The sequence below is a fragment of the Hemitrygon akajei genome, chromosome 5 (assembly GCF_048418815.1).
Source record: "Hemitrygon akajei chromosome 5, sHemAka1.3, whole genome shotgun sequence".
NCBI lineage: Eukaryota > Metazoa > Chordata > Chondrichthyes > Myliobatiformes > Dasyatidae > Hemitrygon > Hemitrygon akajei.
In genome coordinates this window covers 41,965,926-41,984,805 of record NC_133128.1, presented here as the reverse complement: position 1 = coordinate 41,984,805, position 18,880 = coordinate 41,965,926, and the positions used below count along the sequence as shown (strand labels likewise).

Genomic DNA, 18,880 nt, shown 5'->3' with positions numbered 1-18,880 from the left:
TTTAAATTCTACACCAATTTCAATGTTTCTATGAGATGGCCCTCAACAGTCAGTGATAGATGCATCTATGATAGATGGGTGACATGAGTTACAAGCAGTGACTGGAATATGTCACTTCATCTGAATCCTGTTCTACAGCAAGTAATGTAAATCTGGGATAATGACCTTCCTTGCTGGTTGAGAAGTTTTAAGCTAATAGTGTTTTATATATATAGTTAATCATTTGCAAGTCTTAGTGGCAGCAACGTCACTCTCAGCTGAGTGTATTTGGGAAAACCAGAAAGATAAATTTTGGATGAAGATAAATATTATATTTGCGTACGTGGCAGTTGAGAATTAATTTTACAATCTGTAGGTCGGACAGTGAACTTACTTCAATGCACAGGCATGTGGGGTCACCCTTCTCTGTCACAGCACACTCCCGTCCAGCACCACAAAACACATTGGCACAAATCTTGGACTTGCTTCTCACTTCCTGTGTGAAAAAAAATCAACATATCTGTGAGTTACGGTAATTTGGCAAAGTTTGGACAGCTTAAAGCGTAGCATCAGAAAGCCAAGTTTGGGAATCTTCAATATTATCGTTTGAGAATTCCACAGATCAGATGTGCACATTATAACAACAGAAATCATTGCATCACCTGTGAATGGGAATGATGTAGACAACAGTATTTAAGATCAGCTCAGATTCCCTCTATTGGAATAATTGTTGACAGCAAAAGAAACAAAATGGCTGGTATTTGTACAGCATTTTCCCCAAGGTCATATTGTCATAAAGAATTTCATCAGCCGTCCAACGTTTCACATGTAATATAGAGGAACAACAGTTATCACACTTATATTTTGAATCGATAACTAAAATGTTCCAGGAAGTTACAAACCAGGGAGGTTAACACTGTTATGAATAAAGTTATTGAAGTTATGTAAAAATTACATAATGAAGTTTGTAGATAAAAATAACATTAAGGAAAGCCATGTGTTCATAAAGGAGATACACACAATGGCCACTTTATTAGGTACATCTGCTCATAATGCAAATATCTAATCAGCCAATCATGTGACAGCAACTCAATGCATAAAAGCATGCAGGAATAGTCAAGAGGTTCAGTTGTTGTTCAGACCAAACACCAGAATGGGGGAAGAAATGTGATCTAAGTGGCTCTGACCGCGGAATGGCTGCTGGTGCCAGATAGGTGGTCTGAGTATCTTAGAAACTGTTGATCTCCCAGGATTTTCCTGTACAACAGTCTCTAAAGTTTATAGAGAATGGTGCAATAAACAAAAAAAAAATCAAGTGAGTGAAAACATCTTGTAAATGAGAGAAGTCAGAGGAGAACAGCCAGACTGGCTCAAGCTGACAGGAAGTGTTGTAGCAGAGGAGCATTTTGGAATGCACCACGTGTCAAACCTTGAAGTGGGTGGGCTACAGGAGCAGATGATCACAAACAGACAGTCAGTGACCAGTTTATTAGGTACAGGAGGTGCCTGATAAAAGTAGCCACTGGGTGTATTCTGCCTAATTTCTTTCACAGTTGGACGGGTGAGAAAGAGGAGATAACTTATCTGAATTCAGTCAGACTTTGCAGACGTTCCTCTGGAAGAACAGCACTAAAGGCAGAGTGGGAATGAGGAAAACTAACTTAGGGAATGAAGACTTGCCAGATTGACTTTTCCCTAGAGATTGGTGGTACAGGATTACTACCAATTTGGTTGAACGTTACCCCTGGGCTTCCCAAATATTACCTCACTTCCAGCACGTGGTTTTATTTTGGACACAAATTTGTGGCTGCTGCAAGTTATTTGCTGGAGATTGATCATTCTCAATAACTCTGTTCTTGAAATACCATGTGAGGGTGAGAAGGAAGCTGAGCCTTTGACTTCCACATCATCTCGAGTATTGTGAAAAAGTAACCCTAGCAGTCCGATCACGTGGATGGAGGCGAAAACGGCAGAATGCCAAACCTGTTAACCCAAGACTGACTGTAATCTAATCTGCTTTCTCTGAGGGATACCTGTATCTAATTGCATCCATCAGACCAGTGAACCTGATGATCCGTCCTGAGGGATGAAGGTGAGGCACAGGCCAAGCCCATTGAATCATGGGAATTAATTAAGTTGACAGGAATATTTTTATTTGTTCCAGGTGCAGTCAGTTTCTAGCTCCTGACCTGTCAATCAAGATAATGACAGAATGGCAGTACAATTGTTAACAGTGACACCTGGAACCTCTGATGATCAGAAAAGGCTAACCCTTCAAAGTTGTGGCTGCTCTTCATGATGTCAATTAATCTTCTAATTCCACACTTCCAACCGCCGGTTCTTCACCTTTCTCACATCCTGTAAGGATCAAAGGATCGCCCGCCTACAGACACCAGAACCTGCTATCTCCAACGCTGGCAGGCACGGACGACTCCAGACTGCGATCCCTGCTGCTGACTTCAACAGTTCTAACGATCCCGAGCAGATCCAGAACCTAGGCTCCATGGCCAGCAATGCTGGTTCCAACAACCTCGGGCACCTTCAAAGTGCCGTCAGCACCATCTCCAACCCTGACTCCAGCCTGGACCTTGACCGACGGCACCTCCAGGGCGGGACCTTACATGCTGTCGCTGGAACCCCAGTCTCCTCTTTGCCCACCACCACTCTGCAATCCCATGTCTCTCAGGTCCCACCAGCAGCTCTTGGGTCCACAGAGACCTTATCTGTCCTTGGTAAGGACCTCACCTTTGTCCCCATGCCCACACCTCAAGTGGGTTCCACACCCACCCTAATGCTAGACTCTCCTTCCACCATCTCCATACCCATTTCTTTGGCAAGGACTCCCCACCACTCACCGATGACCCCTTCCCCTCTTCCTGGACACCCTGCTCTGTTCTTCTGCCTGCTTTGCCAACTGCTGACAAGGTATCAACCGGCTTGACTTCACCACTCCTCTCTCCAATTCCAACCTCACTCCTTCTTAACACACTGCTCTCCACTCTCTCTGCACTAATCCTAACCTCACCATAAAACCCGCAGATTGTGGGGGGGGGGGGGGGTGCTGTACTAGTCCTACCCAAGATCTACAAACCTACCCGTCAGGTTAGACCCCATTGTTTCTGCCCCGCTGAACTTGTATCTGCTTTCCTCAATTCAGTTTTATTCCCCCCGCCACCACCCTGGTTCAGTCCCTTCCTACCTACATCTGTGACACCTCACACACTCTCAACCTTTTCAATGATTTCAAGTTCCCTGACCCCTATCATCTGATTTTCACTATGGATGTCCACTCCCTATAAACCTCCATCAGGAAGGCCTCAAAGCTCTCCGTTTCTCTCTGAACACCAGACCCAACCAGTTCCCCCTCCACCATCACTCTCCTCTGTCTAGCAGAACTTGTCCTCACTCTTTAAATTTCTCCTTTGTGTCCTCCCATTTCCTTCAAAAGGTGTAGTCTATGGGTCCCAGCTATGCCTGGCTTTTGGCTACGTGGAACAGTCCATGTTCCAAGCTTACACTGGTGTCACTTTCCAAATTTTCCTACGCTACATCAACGACTGCATTGGTGCACCCATGCAAAGCTCATTAACTTTGCCTCTAACTTCCACCTTGCCCTTAAATTTATGTAGTCCTTTTCTGACACCTCCCTCCCCTTTCTTGATCTCTCTTTCTCCGGAGGTTGTCACAACTACCTGGACTATACCTCTGCCCACATAAAATACTGGAGGAACTCAGCAGGCCAGGCAGCATCTGTGGCAAAAAAAACAGTTGACGTTCCTCCCCCCGGTTTTGTTTCTTTCTTCCATGACCTGTCTGTTTCACTAATTAACTTCCTAGCTCTTTCATTCGTCCCTCCCCCTCCAGGTTTCACCTGTCGCCTGGAGTTTCTCTCTCCCCTCCCCCCACCTTTCAAAGCGACACCTCAGCTTTTTATCTCCAGTCCTGCCAAAGGGTCTCGACCCGAAACATTGACTGTGCTTTTTCCATAGATGCTGCCTGGCCTGCTGAGTTCCTCCAGTATTTTGTGTGTGTTGCTCAGATTTCCAGCATCTGCAGATTTTCTCTTGTTTATACCTTTTCCCACCCTGTTATTTATAAAAATACCGTCTCCTTTTCTCAATTCCTTCATCTCCGCCATATCTGCTCTCAGGATGACACTTTTCATGACAGAACTAAAGAAATGTCCTCCTTCAAAGAAAGGGGCCTTCCTTCCTTCACCATCAACACTGCCCTCACTCACACCTTTTGTATTTCGCACACGTCTGCCCTCAGCCTGTCTTCCCGCCACCCCACCAGGGATAGGTTTCCTCTTGCCCTCACCTACCATCCCACCAGCCACACAATTCTCTGAAACTTCTGTCATCTCCAATGGGATCCCACCACCAAGCACTCCCCCCCACTTTTGCTTTCCACAGGGATTGCTCCCTACGCGACTCGCTTATCCATTCATCCCGCCCCACTGATCACCCTCCTGGAATTTATCCTTGCAAACGGAACAAGTGCTACACCTGCCCCTACACCTCCTCCCTCAGTAACATTCAGGGCCCCAAACAGTCCTTCCAGGTGAGGTGACACTTCACCTGTGAGTTTGTTGGGTTATCTACAATACCTGGTGCTCCCTGTATGGCCTTCTGTATATCGGTGAGACCCAACATGGATTGGGAGACCGCTTCATTACGCACCTACTCTCCATCCACTGGAAAAAGCGGGATCTGCCAGTGGCCACGCACTTCAATTCCACTTCCTAATCTGACATGTCAGTCCATGGCCTCCTCTACTGGCAAGATGGGGCCACACTCAGGTTGGAGGAGCACACCTTGTATTTTGTCTGGGTAGCCTCCAACCTGATGGCATGAACATCAATTTCTCAAACTTACAGTAATTGTACCTCCTCCTTTCCTTCACCATTCCCCATTCCCATGTCCCTCTCTCACCTTATCTCTTTACCTGTCCATCAACACCTCCTGGTGCTCCTCCCCCTTCTCTTTCTTCCATGGCCTTCTGCCCTCTCCTACCATATTTCCCCTTCTCCAGCCCTTTATCTCTTTCAGCAATCGACTTCCCAGCTCTTTACCTACTCCTCTTCTCCCAGTTTCACCTTTCACCTGCCACCCTGTATTTCTTCCTCCTCTTCCCCTCACCTTTTTAACTTTGACTTCTTATCTGCCTTCTCTAATCCTGATGAAGGATCTCAGCCCAAAACGTCGACTGTTTACCCTTTTGGCCGGCCTGCTGAGTTGTTCTAGCATCTTGTGTGCGTCGCTAATCTTCTAATTGTTCAGCTACCAGTTTAGAGAGCTTGGATCATGCCTTGGACTATCGTAGCAGTCTGATATATCGATGCAAAGTGTGGTGTGATAATGTTGGGTGCAGAATTAAGATTCCCTGAATAGAGAGAGAGAGTATCAGAGTCAGAACACTAGAGCACAGAAACAGGCCCTTCTGCCCATTTAGTCTGTGCTGAACCATTAATCCACCTAGTTCCCTCAACTTGCACCTGGATCATAGCCCTCCACATCCTTCCTATCCACGTACTGATCCAAATTTCTCTTAACTGTTGAAACTTACCCTGATTTTAAATTATCTAATATTATTTTAATAGTTAATCAGAAGAAATTCATCAGCTCTATTTGAAACTAAAGAATAAAGCAAGAATATTAAGAAAATTTTGTTATATTTATGGTCACCCTAAACCAGTGTTTTCAAATACTTCTGCAAATTTGTCTAAAATGTATTGCTTGGTACAAGCACTGACAAATTGGCCATGGCGCTTGTCGTAACATAGATCTATGCAGAATATATCTGATTGTACACTTTACAACAGTGCTCAGTAAATATGGACTTTAGATAATTTAAAATCCATTAGCCAACACGCACCAAGCTTTGCAATATGACTCAGTTTATAATGATAATATTTTACTGCAAGAAATGTGGACGTTTGTAGGATTAAAACCCAAAAACAGTTTGGATACAATATAAATAGCACCTTTTTTACTTCATTATTGACTAACAATGTGGTGGGCAATATAATTGAGTTTAGAAAATTAAATGGAGGAGATTTCTGAATGTAGAGTTCTTAAAATTAACATTCAGTAACATTGAGAATACTGTTGTGAATACTAAATATTCATTAAGCAGACTGAATATGTCATTATTTCTCACTACTGAGCAGTCTAATCACTCACAGTGATGACTGTTTGCCTTGACAGCATTTGAGGTAACATTTAGTACGAACAAATTCTGCTGCCTGTTTACTACACACAAGCTGGAGAGCGAGGCGATCCGTCGTAGTGTCACTCACCTCAAAGGACCATGTTGGTACAACTGATGACCTCTACATCAGTGAGGCTTGCTCATTCGTTTGTTATGTAATTTGTCAAGTCAGAGCCCTAAAAAAAGGCTGCACACACAATTCCAGATAAATCTGTTTACTTTATATCTTGCTTAATGAGCAAGCTGCTCTGTTCATGATAAAAAATGCTTAGATTGTGTAACTCCATTACTTCCCCCCCCCCCCCCCCAAACAATAGTTCAGTATGATTATGATTTCTTCAGGCTTTTCTTTCTATCCTTGATATTTATACTTCAGGTTAAGTTCATTTTCTTTATCTTGTTTTCCATTAATTATTGCTATTAATTTATATTTGCATTTGAACAGTTTGTCTTCTTCTGCGCTCTGGTTGATCTTCCATTGATCCTGTTATAGCCACTATTCTATAGGGTCGCTGAGTATGCCCGGAAGAAAATGAACTTTGCCAAGTTTATTACTCCACTGAGTAGGAATGGAAATAGTGCATTATGGTCAATTGAACCATTGTTTAATTGGGGCAGTCATTTATTTGGCACAACTTTTAAAGGACTGTTATGCTCAGGCTTAGAGATGCCAGAAACAGCCAGCAATGAAAATGAAATAATTTCACTATTTCAACAAATTAGGAATTACAAAGAATTTAAAGGTATCAACAATTGTCTTCAATATTACAATAAAAAGATTTGGAATGTATGAAGGCAATCCATTATCTGTATTATGTGTCTACACTGATTTTGTTCATTTACAGTCAATGAAAAGAACACAATAGTGTAATCTGGATGAACTCCGTCAATATCTATTAGCAACTACTATAAATGAACGTACAATAAATGTACGTGTTGGTAGTGTTCTAATTTGTTTCATATTTCACTTAATACACAAATTTGTCACCCACTTAAAAGACAGTTAATCTTTTTTAAAAAATAATACTTGTTTAACTATTTCAATGAAACCTCAGCTAAACCTGGATGAGGAAGTGGAGGGATAGGTTAGTAAATTTGCTGATGACATGAAGGTTGGGGGAGTGTTGTGGATAGTGTGGAGGGCTGTCAGAGGTTACAATAGGACACTGATAGGTTGCAAAACTGGGCTATAAGTAGCAGATGCAGTTCAACCCAGGTAAGTGTGAGGTGGTTCATTTTGGTAGGTCAAATATGATGGTAAAATATAGCATTCATGGGAAGACTCTTGGCAGTGTGAAGGATCAGAGGGATCTTGGGGTCTGAGTCCATAGGACACTCAAAGCTGCTACACAGGTTGACTCTGTGGTTAAGAAGGCATACAGTGCATTGGCCTTCATCAATCATGAGATTGAGTTTAAGATCTGAGAGGTAATGATGCAGCTCTATAGGACCCTGGTCAGACCCCACTTGGAGTATTGTGCTCAGTTCTGGTCACCTCACTACAGGAAGGATGTGGAAACCATAGAAAGGGTGCAGAGGAGACTTACAAAGATGTTGTCTGGATTGGGGAGCATGCCTTATGAGAATAGGTTGAGTGAACTTGGCCTTTTCTCCTTGGAGTGATGGAGGATAAGAGGTGACCTGATAGAGGTGTACAAGCTAATGAGAGACATTGATCGTGTGGATAGTCAGGGGCTTTTCCCCAGGGCTGAAATGGCCAGCACGAGAGAGCATAGTTTTAAGGTGCTTGGAGGTAGGTACAGATGAGATGTCAGGGTTAAGTGTTTTATTTTAAAAACAGAGAGAGAGGCAAGTGCTTGGAATGGGCTGCTGGCAGCGGTGGTGCAGACAGAAACGATAGGATCTTTTAAGAGACTCCTGGATGGCTACATGGAGCTTAGAAGAATAGGGGGCTATGGGTAAAGCCTAGGTAGTTCTAAGGTAGGGACATGTTCGGCACAGCTTTGTGGGCCGAAGAGCCTGTATTGTGCTATAGGTTTTCTATGTTTTTAATTGGGGCAGCCACTTAATTGGGTCAAAATGTACTGCTTCCAATGTGTTCCAATTAACCGGAATCCACAGTATCAGGAAACAGCTCCAATTGTTACAGGGAAGCTTGAAAGAAGATGGGTTGGGGTTACCTCTTGAACAATAAAATATGTCTCTATTAACATCTTAAATATCCTGATTAAATCAAGATGAGCTTTATCTTGATTATAAGCTTTATAAGGAAATCATTTACTGAACAGCAAATCATTGGCATGTAACATACAAGCCCAGGTAGCAACTGCTCTACAATAGAGACTGACGCTTGCTCCAGAAAGGATTACCCACTTGTATCCTCAGTAGTCAAGGAAATTCATTTCACATTATTGTATCATGTTTTTATTGATAGGTAATAACGAGGAGCAACCATTCTGGTTTGTACTTTTCCCCCTCTATGTTTTACAATTGTATAGAGCTGCCAATAGCTTGAACAGCTTTTTGGGAACCAGGACTTCCAAATAAAATATGCGACTAATTTTGTAAGAGCAGGTACTGAGACTTGACAGAAGAACTGCATCTTAAATTTTATAGTCTTCGTCACTGCAAATTAGTCCCCAGTTTATGACCAAATAGACAATTCTGTGCTTGTTAATGAGGATCTGTAAAATACAGGGTGATGGTAATTTAAAAGGCACAATGATTAAATGAGGAACAGATGGACAATGTAAATCCTTTTGATCTTACAGATCGTGCCATGACATTTAAAGATCACTGAAATACAGCCTCCACAATTTTGGTGAATGAGAAGCACATCAAAAGAGTGGCCATTTGGAGCATAATGAAGAAGCTTCGCTATTGGTCTCATTTCGGTTATTTCTCAACCCAAGCTTTTCAGTTCAGTCCAGTCCTCCACCACACGCTGTTCCATCGTTTAAGACTTGCTCTGTGACCCTTGTCATTTGGCCCTTTGACAGACAGACAGACTTTACTGATCCCGAGGGAAATTGGGTTTCGTCACAGTCGCACCAACCAAGAATTGTACAGAAATATAGCAATATAAAACCATAAATAATTAAATAACAATAAGTAAATTATGCCAAGTAGAAATAAGTCCAGGACCAGCCTATTGGCTCAGGGTGTCTGACACTCTGAGGGAGGAGTTGTAAAGTTTGATGGCCACAGGCAGGAATGACTTCCTATGACACTCAGCGTTACATCTCGGTGGAATGAGTCTCTGGCTGAATGTACTCTTGTGCCTAACCAGTACATTATGGAGTGGATAGGAGACATTGTCCAAGATGGCATGCAACTTTGGTCCACCGTTTTGGTGTGGCTCAGCAGTGTAGCAGTTAGTGTAACACTATTAACAGTGCCAGTGAGCCCAGTTCAGCTCTATGCCACGGTGAGTGCATTCTCCCTGTGACCATCATCCTCCAGGTGCTCCAATTTCCTCCCACATTCTGAAGGCATACGGATTGGTATAGGTTAATTCGTTATACATTGTCATCTGGTATTGTATCTAAAAATGTCCAAGCCAACCTAATCCCATTTACCTGCATTAGGACAAGATCTTGCCCATTTAAGTGTATAAACACTTTTTAAATGTAGTAACTTTACCCAATTCCACTACCTCTTATGGCAGCACGTTCCAAATATTAATCGCTTCCTTTATTAAAATAGAACCTTCCCCTTGAATCTCTTTAAAACTCCTTACACACACACAACAAATGTATGCTTTCTTGTTTTTGATACACCTGCCATGAGAAAAATATTTTGACCATCTACCCTACCTATGCTTCTCATAATCATTTATTCTTTTATCAGATCATCCCTAAGCCTCTGTCACTCATGTTTTCAAATCCAGGCACCATCCTGATAAATCTCTGCACTCACTCCAGCATAACCATGTCCTTTCCTATATTTCAGCAACCTGAACAACACACAGTACTCCACGTGCAGCCCAACCCGTATTTTGTAACATGGCTACACAATTCCCGACTCTTAAGATTTATGCCCTGACCTATAAAGGCATGCAGGGCATAAGCTTTCTTCATTTTCTCCTGTTATCACTTTCGGGGAACTATGGACTTGGACCTTTAGCTCTCTCTGTTCTTCAACATTCCTTACAGAATATGTCTTAGCCCCTACTCAAAATGTATCACCTTTCACTAGTCTGGATTAAATTCCATCTGGCAATGCCCTGCCCAAACTTTGCATCTGACTAATATCCTACTGTAGGCTTAGAGAACCTTCCTCAATTTCTGTAACACCATAAATCTTTACCCCAACTGCAAACCTGGTCATACCTTCCATTTTCACATTCATGTCATTAGTATACCATACATTATATCAGGAACAGCAAAGGTCCCAGCACCGATACCTGCAGTAAACCACTCCGATCAGAAAATCTATCCTTCCACCTCTACGCTCTGTGTCGAGTCGAGTCTATTGTCATTTCAACCATAGATGGCTGGTACAGTACACAGTAAAAATGAAACAACGTTCCTCCAGGACACTGGTGCTACAGGAAACAACACAAAACTACTCTAGACTATGAGACAGCACAAGGCTACACTAGACCACGTAAAACAACATAAAAACTGCACTACACTACAGACCTGCACAGGACTACATAAAGTGCACAAAACAGTGCAGGGCGGTACAATAATTAATAAACAAGACAATAGGCACAGTAGAGGACAAATTACAATATAATAATAAATGATGTAGATGTCAATTGGCCAATTGTGGATCCAATTAGCCAGTTTGTGTTGGAGCTCATTTGACTTTCCCTTCTGGATCAGCCTATCATGTGGACCCTCCCCAAAGACTTGCTAAATTCCACAAACACCACCAGCTTGCTCACACACATTTTCTTTAGTACTCTTCAAGAAATTCATCAAATAGGGAATCCCCTAGACAAGGCTATACCGATTATCCCTAATGAATCTCTGCCTTTCTGGATAAAGGTAACTCTTATCTCTTAGAACTTCCCAACCAGTGATGCAGACTCACTGCTCTGTAACTACTTTGCTGATCTCTGCTGCCATTCTCAAATAAAAGAACTAGTTACCTATGCTCCAGTTTTCTGGTACTTGGCCTGTGAATAAAAAGCTCTGAAAGGAGCACAACAATCAGATTCATTTTTTCCCCCCATGGCAACTTGGAATAGATCTCAACCAGCCCTGGAATTCATCCACCATTATGAGTTCCAAGACATGTGAAATTGGCACCTAGATGTGTAGGGTTTCAGCTGAACTCACCGTCTTTCAGTAGAGTTTTAGCTGGATGCCTTCACCCAAGGTATAGAAAGTATCACACTGAACCTGACTTTTACTGACTGCCCATGAAGCCATTTCATGTAAAGAACTGCCTTCCACTGTAACCACATCAACTTCCAGCGGATTTAAAACACCCATCTCATAGAGAGCTTCTGTAAAGATAGGGGAATGATGACAGTAGAAACTTCATGCATGGCAGGGAGTACTGTATGTTGACTGTCTGCATCACAGCCTGGTATGGAAACAACTACTACTACAACTACGTTGACTCAGGCCTAGGGGGCAGGCATCAGGCACGATGACGGACTCTCCACTCCTCCCTCTCCCTCATCAGTGTGTTCAGTTCATCTACATTAGCCGTGCTGCTATCTTCTAGGAGCGTGTTAACCACGGTCTTGGGAGAGCGCCCGGGGTTCATCCTCCCATGCTTGGGCTCCCATGTGATGACTAGGCTGGCAGGTAGCTCAGGTGGAGTAGACAGTGCCCCACTGGTTGCAGTCTTCTCGCCCCGATTTTAGTAGTGAGCATCGGTAGGTCGTCATAGAGCTCGACGTTCGTCATGTGCTGTTGCCAACTCACGTCAAGAGCCATCCGGAGCGTTCGTGTATACCAACCATCCAGTGACTTTCGCATGGTCTTGGTGAGTGTCCGTGTCTTGCATGATTCATGATTCTATGTCTGCTATGAAGATCATCTTTTTGAGCCCTCTGGTCAGGTTCAACTTCCAGATTTCCTTCATGTCGTTCATAGCCCTCCACGCCAGCGCCTTCCGTATCTTTATGTCCTTCTCCAAACTCATCATTCTTGACCCGAGGTACTTGAAGTCCAAGGCTTTCTTAATAGAAACAGCAATGTCCTTGAACCTACAAAAAGTACTGGATACAGCCAAATGCATCATGGGTAAAGCTCTCCCTGACATTCAGCAATCTACATGGAGCAATGTTGCAGAAAAGCAGCATCCACCACCCAGGATATGCTCTCTTCTCACTACCGCCATCAGGAAGGTGGTACAGGAGTTTCAGGACTCACACCACCAGGTTCAGGAAGAGTTATTACCCCTCAACCACCAGGTGTTTGAACCAAACGGGATAATTTCACTCAACTTCACTTGCTCTATCACTGAAATGTCCTCACAACCCATGGACTAATTTCAAGGACGCTTCATCTCATGCTCTTGATATTTATTGTTCATTTATTTATTACTTCTTTCTTTTTCTAATTACACATTAGTTGAGCACCCAAGTTGGTACAATATTTCATTGATTCTATTATGTTATTATTCTATTATGGATTATTGAATATGCCAGCAAGAAAACGAATCTCAGTGTGGTATATGGTGGCATATATGTACTTTGATAATACTTTGTGAACTTTGAAATGCCTAGTATTGGCCAAAAAGTTTAATTTGGATTGTTTTGTAACTATTCAGTGTTCAGAGTTCGTCTGCTATAGATGCCATGATGCTAAAGTTACCCTTACTTAATAAATTAGAGTTAAATCAATTAAAACCAGCAGATTCATTAAATACAACTGACAGGTTCCACGTCAATAGGTGTAGAATGCTGAATAACTTAGAGAAATGCAGACGTTTTCCTCCAAGTTATTTGTCGCATATTCCAGACTCCGTTCCACCTTCATTGGCTAAGACAATTCAAGATTCAATGCCAAGTGATAAGTTTGCTGTGTCAAATTTCAATCTGCATTGGGTACTTGCACAAGGCTATTGAAGATCTTTAGAGACAACCTTTTAGGATAATTTTTAGCAACCTATGATTGAGCCAAGCTCAAAGCAAGAGCTTTCATCTGGACTCCACAAAAATGTGTTTCACCAAAATAACTGAGCATGTTAATGCTTAGTATCTTATCCATTATGAATTCACTGAAAGCTTTACTGTGTGAAATCTAGATGTTTGGAAATTCAGCTTTTGCCTTTAACATCAAGTCAACTGAACAAACAGTGAGGCAGATGGCGCTGTTACACACCAGGTGCTGATCTGAGACATTTCTTCATAGAAACAGGCAGGTGGCAGTGCTGACTTAAAACACCAGCCACACCACTCTGCATATAGAGCTTGGAGCTCAAATAGTCAAACAGGCAAACCTTCATTTAATCCAAGCTAAACCTTTAATGTAAGCCAAGAGCCAACATGACACTCAGCCCAGCCCTTTGTTGAAATTAAAAGGTAGTTTTGAAAAAGCTTTGGGTGGTCCAAAAGTTCACATTAGTTGTGGCTTCATTTCTCATACTCCATAACACTTTGCATTGATATCAGAGTCACTTTGTTGCTCCCCAAATGGCGGTTTAACAGGAATTCAAGGAATTCTACAAGCCTTGGAAATTACATGAAAACAGAAAAAGTATAAATTTTTCCATTTTGTGGTAGTTGTTCTACCTCCTTTACACATACAATACTACCACACTATTTGGGTAGAACCAAAATAAGAATTATCCTAATTAATTCTCTTGTTATAAAGTACTTTGCTGTATTGGAATTCTGAAACCATTTTCCGCTTGAAAGATATTACTCCGCTATACTCTGCTATTTAAGAAGGGAGCCAGCAGAAAAGAAATTATAGACCTGTTAGCCCGACCTCAGTGGTTGGTAAATAGTTGGAATTGATTGTTAGGGATGAGATTACGGAGTACCTGGAGGCACGTGACAAGATAGGCCAAAGCCAGCATTGTCTCCTGAAAGGAAAATCCTGCCCAACTAACCTACTGCAATTTTTTTTGAGGAAATTACAAGCAGGGTAGACAAAGGAGATCCAGTGGATGTGGTATACTTGGATTTTCAGAAGGCCATAGACAAGGTGCCACACAGGAGGCTGGTTAGCAAGAAAAGAGTCCATGGAATTACAGGGAAGTTACTAGCATGGGTGGAGCATTGGCTGATCGGCAGAAAACAGAGAGTGGGAATATAGGGATCCTATTCTGGCTGGCTGCTGGTTACCAGTGGAGTTCCACAGGGGTCGGTGTTGGGACCGCTGCTTTTTATTATGTATATCAATGATTTGGACTATGGGATTAATGAATTTGTGGCTAAATTTGCCAATGATACAAAGATAGGTGGAGAAGCAGGTAGTATTGAGGAAACAGAGAGCCTGCAGAGAGACTTAAATAGTTCAGGGGAATGGGAAAAGAAGTGGCAAATGAAACACAATATTGGAAAGTGTACAGTCATGCATTTCAGTGGAAGAAATAAACAGGCAGACTATTATTTAGATGAAGAGAGAATTCAAAACGCAGAGATACAAAGGCAGAGACACCAAGACTTGGGAGTCCTTGTGCAGGATACCCTAAAGGTTAACCTCCAGGCTGAGTCAGTGGTGAAGGCAAGTGCAATGTTGGCATTCATTTCTAAAGGTATAGAAAATAAGAGCAGGGATGTGATGTTGAGGCTCTATTAGGCACTCGTGAGACCACACTTGGAGTATTGTGTGCAGTTTTGGGCTCCTTATTTTAGAAAGGATACACTGACATTGGAGAGGGTTCAGAGAAGATTCGCAAGAATGATTCCAGGAATGAAAGGGTTACTGTATGAAGAATGCCTGGCAACTCCTGGACTGCATTCCCTGGAGTTCAGGAGAATGGCGGGGGGGGAGGGGGTATTAGGTATGGTGAAGTTATTTCCCATGGTAGGGGAGTCTAGGACAAGAGGGCATGACTTCAGGATTGAAGGGCGTCCATTTAGAACAGATGCGGAGAAATTACTTTAGTCAGAGGGTAGTAAATCTGTGGAATTTATTGCCACGAGCAGCTGTGGAGGCCAAGTCATTGGGTGTATTTAAGGCAGAGATAGAAAGGCTCTTGATTAGCCAGGCCATCAAGGGGTACAGGGAGAAGGCAGGGGAGTGGGGATGACTGGAAGAATTGGATCAGCCCATGATTGAATGGTAGAGCAGATTCAACGGGCCAAATGGCCTACTTCTGCTCCATATCTTATGGTCTTATGACAGCAATAATGAAATGAAACTGATCTCAATGTGAGAGCTGAAGGCAAAAAAAAATCTGACATGAAATCTACTGTAAATGTTCAAGCACTTCGGAAAATAACCAAATTCTGCGAATTAATTTTATTGCTTTTTGTTCAGTAAAACTAAAAGCAAAACTTTTCAGCCGTCACACCTCTCAGTTCAGACTTACAGCTGCAGCCAAAACGTAGGTCGAACTGTCATAAATAAATACAAGTACCAGATGATACATTTCCCTTAGAAATAACTAGCAGCAGAATATTAGAGCAATTGGTCAAAGTGACAGATTCAAAAGAAAAGATTTTCTGGATGATTATTTTTCCTTGCTAACTGTGTTACATGAGGATGCTACATAGTCATTAGGACTATGGGGCTCTCACCTCTGCAAGTATCAGCTTATTTGCAGAAGATTCATTAAATAATATGATTTCTTCAAATACAGAATTCTGTCAGACTATTTTCTAAATTTAAAGCACAATTCCTGCTTTGTCAGAAAAATCAGCTTCATTTTCTAGAATGGTATATGCTTTCCCATAGAGACATTAGGCACTATATAATTCAGAATTGGAATGGAAAGTCTAGTGCTGACATCACCATGTCTCCTGCCAAGCAAATATATAACAGATGCCAGAATTTAATTAATTACTCCTGGGACTTGAGTCATACCATTACAACATAGAACATAGCACAGTACAGGCCCTTCGACACACGGTGTTTTGCCAACCTTTTAACCCACTCCAAGATCAATATAGTCCCTCCCTCCTATACAAGTCTCCATTTTTCTATTATCTATGTGCCTATCTAAAAGTTTCTTAAATGCCCCTAATGTATCTGCCTTTACCACCGCCCCTGGCAGTATTCTATAAACTTGGCTACTTTGTTTAAATAAAAACTGCCCTTGGCATCTCCCCTATACTTTTTTCCAATCACCTTAAAATTATGTGGGAGAGAAAAGGCAACGGCTGTCCACTTCGCCTATTTCATTTTGTACTCGTCACCTCTCATCTTAGCTTCCCCCCAAAGAGAAAAGTCCTAGCTTGCTCAACCTTTCCTTATAAAGGCACACTTCCTGATAAATCTCCTCCGTACCTTCTAGAGAGCTCCGACATCCTTTCTATAATGAGGTGACCGGAACTGAACACCGTAGTCCAAGCTTAGTCCAGCCACTTTCATAGCTACATTCCCCTGTAGCTCATGAACTCAGTCCCCCACTAATGAAGGCAACACTCTCTATAAACTTGTGCGGCAACTTGGACGTGGACCCCAAGATCGCACCGTTTCTCCACACTTCTAAGAATCTTGCCTTTAACCTTGTACTCTGCCTTTGAATTTGACCTTCCAAAGTGCATCACTTCACACTTTGTTACTCCCCAAATGGTGGTTTAACAGGAATTCAAGTAGTTCTACAAACCTTGGGGATTATATGAAAACAGAAAAAGTATAAATTTTTCATTCTGTGGTAGTTGTTCTACCTCCTTTACACATACAATACTACCACACTATTTGGGTAGAATCAAAATAAGAATTACCCTACTTAATTCTCTAGTTATAAAGTACTTCACACTTGTCCACTCTGAACTCCATCTGCCACTTCTCAGCCCAACTCTGCGGGCAACCAATGTCCCATCATCACCTACAACACTCCTTGCATTATCCACACCACTCACCTTTGTATCATCTGCAAACTTACTAACCCACCCTCCACTGCCTCATCTAAGTTATTTATAAAAATCCCAGAACAAATCTCTGAGGAACAATATTGGTCATATGCCTCTAAACAGAATATGCTCCACCTATTCCGACTGTCCGTCTTCCGTGGGCAATTGTGAATCCGCACAACTTCCCTGAATCCCATGCCTCCTGTCTTTTTGAATGAGCTTTGGGGAACCTCGTTGAATGCTTCACTAAAATCCACATGCACCACAATACTTTCATTAATTTGTTTGTCACTTCCTTGAGAAAGTTGACCTGTGAGGCATGACCTGCCTCTCACAAAACGATACTAACCACCCCCCAGTCAGACTCCGCTTCTCCAAATGCTTGTAATCCTGAATCTAATAATCTCCTCTGATCATTCACCCACCACTGCTGTAAGACTAACCAGTCTACAATTTCCATGGGTTATCCCCATTAACTTTCCTGAACCAAGGAATAACATTCGCCAACCTCCACTTTTCTGGTACTAATCTTGCTACCAGCAAGTATGTAAAGGTCATTGCCAGAGGTGCAGCAATCTCTTCCCTCACTTCCCATCTGATCCAGGGACTTATCTAACACATACCTCTTCTTAACCTTGACATGTTCCAGCATATTAGTCTCTTCTACAGTGACTGCACATTCATCAAGGCCCCTCTCACTGGTGAATACTGAAGCAAAATATTCATTAAGGACATCTCTACTTCTTCAGACTCCAGGCATGTTTCCTTTTGTATCTCTGATCAGTCCTACCTCCCCCCCCCCCCACTTTAGTCATCCACCTGTTCTTCATGAATATGTAGAATGCCTTGGAGTTTTTCTTAATCCTATTTTCCAAGGCTTTCTCACGCTCCTTCTCAGGTTTCCTGTATCTCTTCTTTAGCTCCTTCCTGGCTACCTTACAACAATTGGGTCCTGTCTGATCCTTGCTTCCTCAACCTTAAGTATACTTCCTTCCTCCTCTTGAACAGGTGTTCCACTTCTCTTGTCAACCAAAGTTCCTTCACCCTACCATCATTTCCCTGCCTCAATGGAACAAACCTATCCAGAACTCAAAGCAAATGCTCTCTAAAGAACCTCCACATTTCCACCGCATGTTCCCTTGAGTACATCTGTTCCCAATTTATGGTTCCAAGTTCCTGCCTAACAGCATAATTCACCCTCCCACAATTACTTTCCCCTATCACCTGCTTCAATCCTGTTCAAGGCTATGCTAAAGATCAGAATCAGCGTCTCCAAAATGCTCATCCACCAAAAGATCTGATGTCTGACCAGGTTCATTCCCTCTTACCAGATTCTGTATTGCTTCTCTTCTAGTCGAGATGTCCTGATATTGGGTCAGGAATCTTTCCTGAACACATCCAATAAATTCTGTCCCACCTGAACCTTTTGCACTAAGGAAGTGCTAATCATTATTAGGGAAGTCAAAGTCACCATGACAACAACCCTGTTATTTTTGCGTCTTTCCAAAACCTGTCTCCTGATCAGCTCTTTGGCGTCTCTGTTGCTATTAGGTCTAAAAGAGTGCTCTCAATAGTTCCCTGTTTTTGACTCACATCACTAACAAGGAAAAAAAAATTACAAATGCTGGAAATCTAAGCAATCTGCATAAAATGCTGGAGGAACTAAGCAGGCCAGGCAGCATCTATGGGGAAAAAAAAAGAGTACAGTTGACATTTCAGGCCGAGACTTGCTGAAGGGTCTTGGCCCAAAATATCGACTGTACACTTTTCCATACAGACTGCCTAGCCTGT

General features: G+C 42.4%; 1 protein-coding gene across 1 annotated transcript in view; it reads right to left on the bottom strand.

Annotated features, from left to right (window-relative positions):
- fstl1b (follistatin-like 1b) overlaps positions 1-18,880 on the bottom strand; it is a 120,682-nt gene that overhangs the window by 30,669 nt on the left and 71,133 nt on the right. Inside the window, exon 3 of the mRNA XM_073045339.1 lies at positions 374-475. Coding sequence (XP_072901440.1) covers positions 374-475 — 102 coding nt within the window. The remainder of the gene's footprint in view (positions 1-373; positions 476-18,880) is intronic.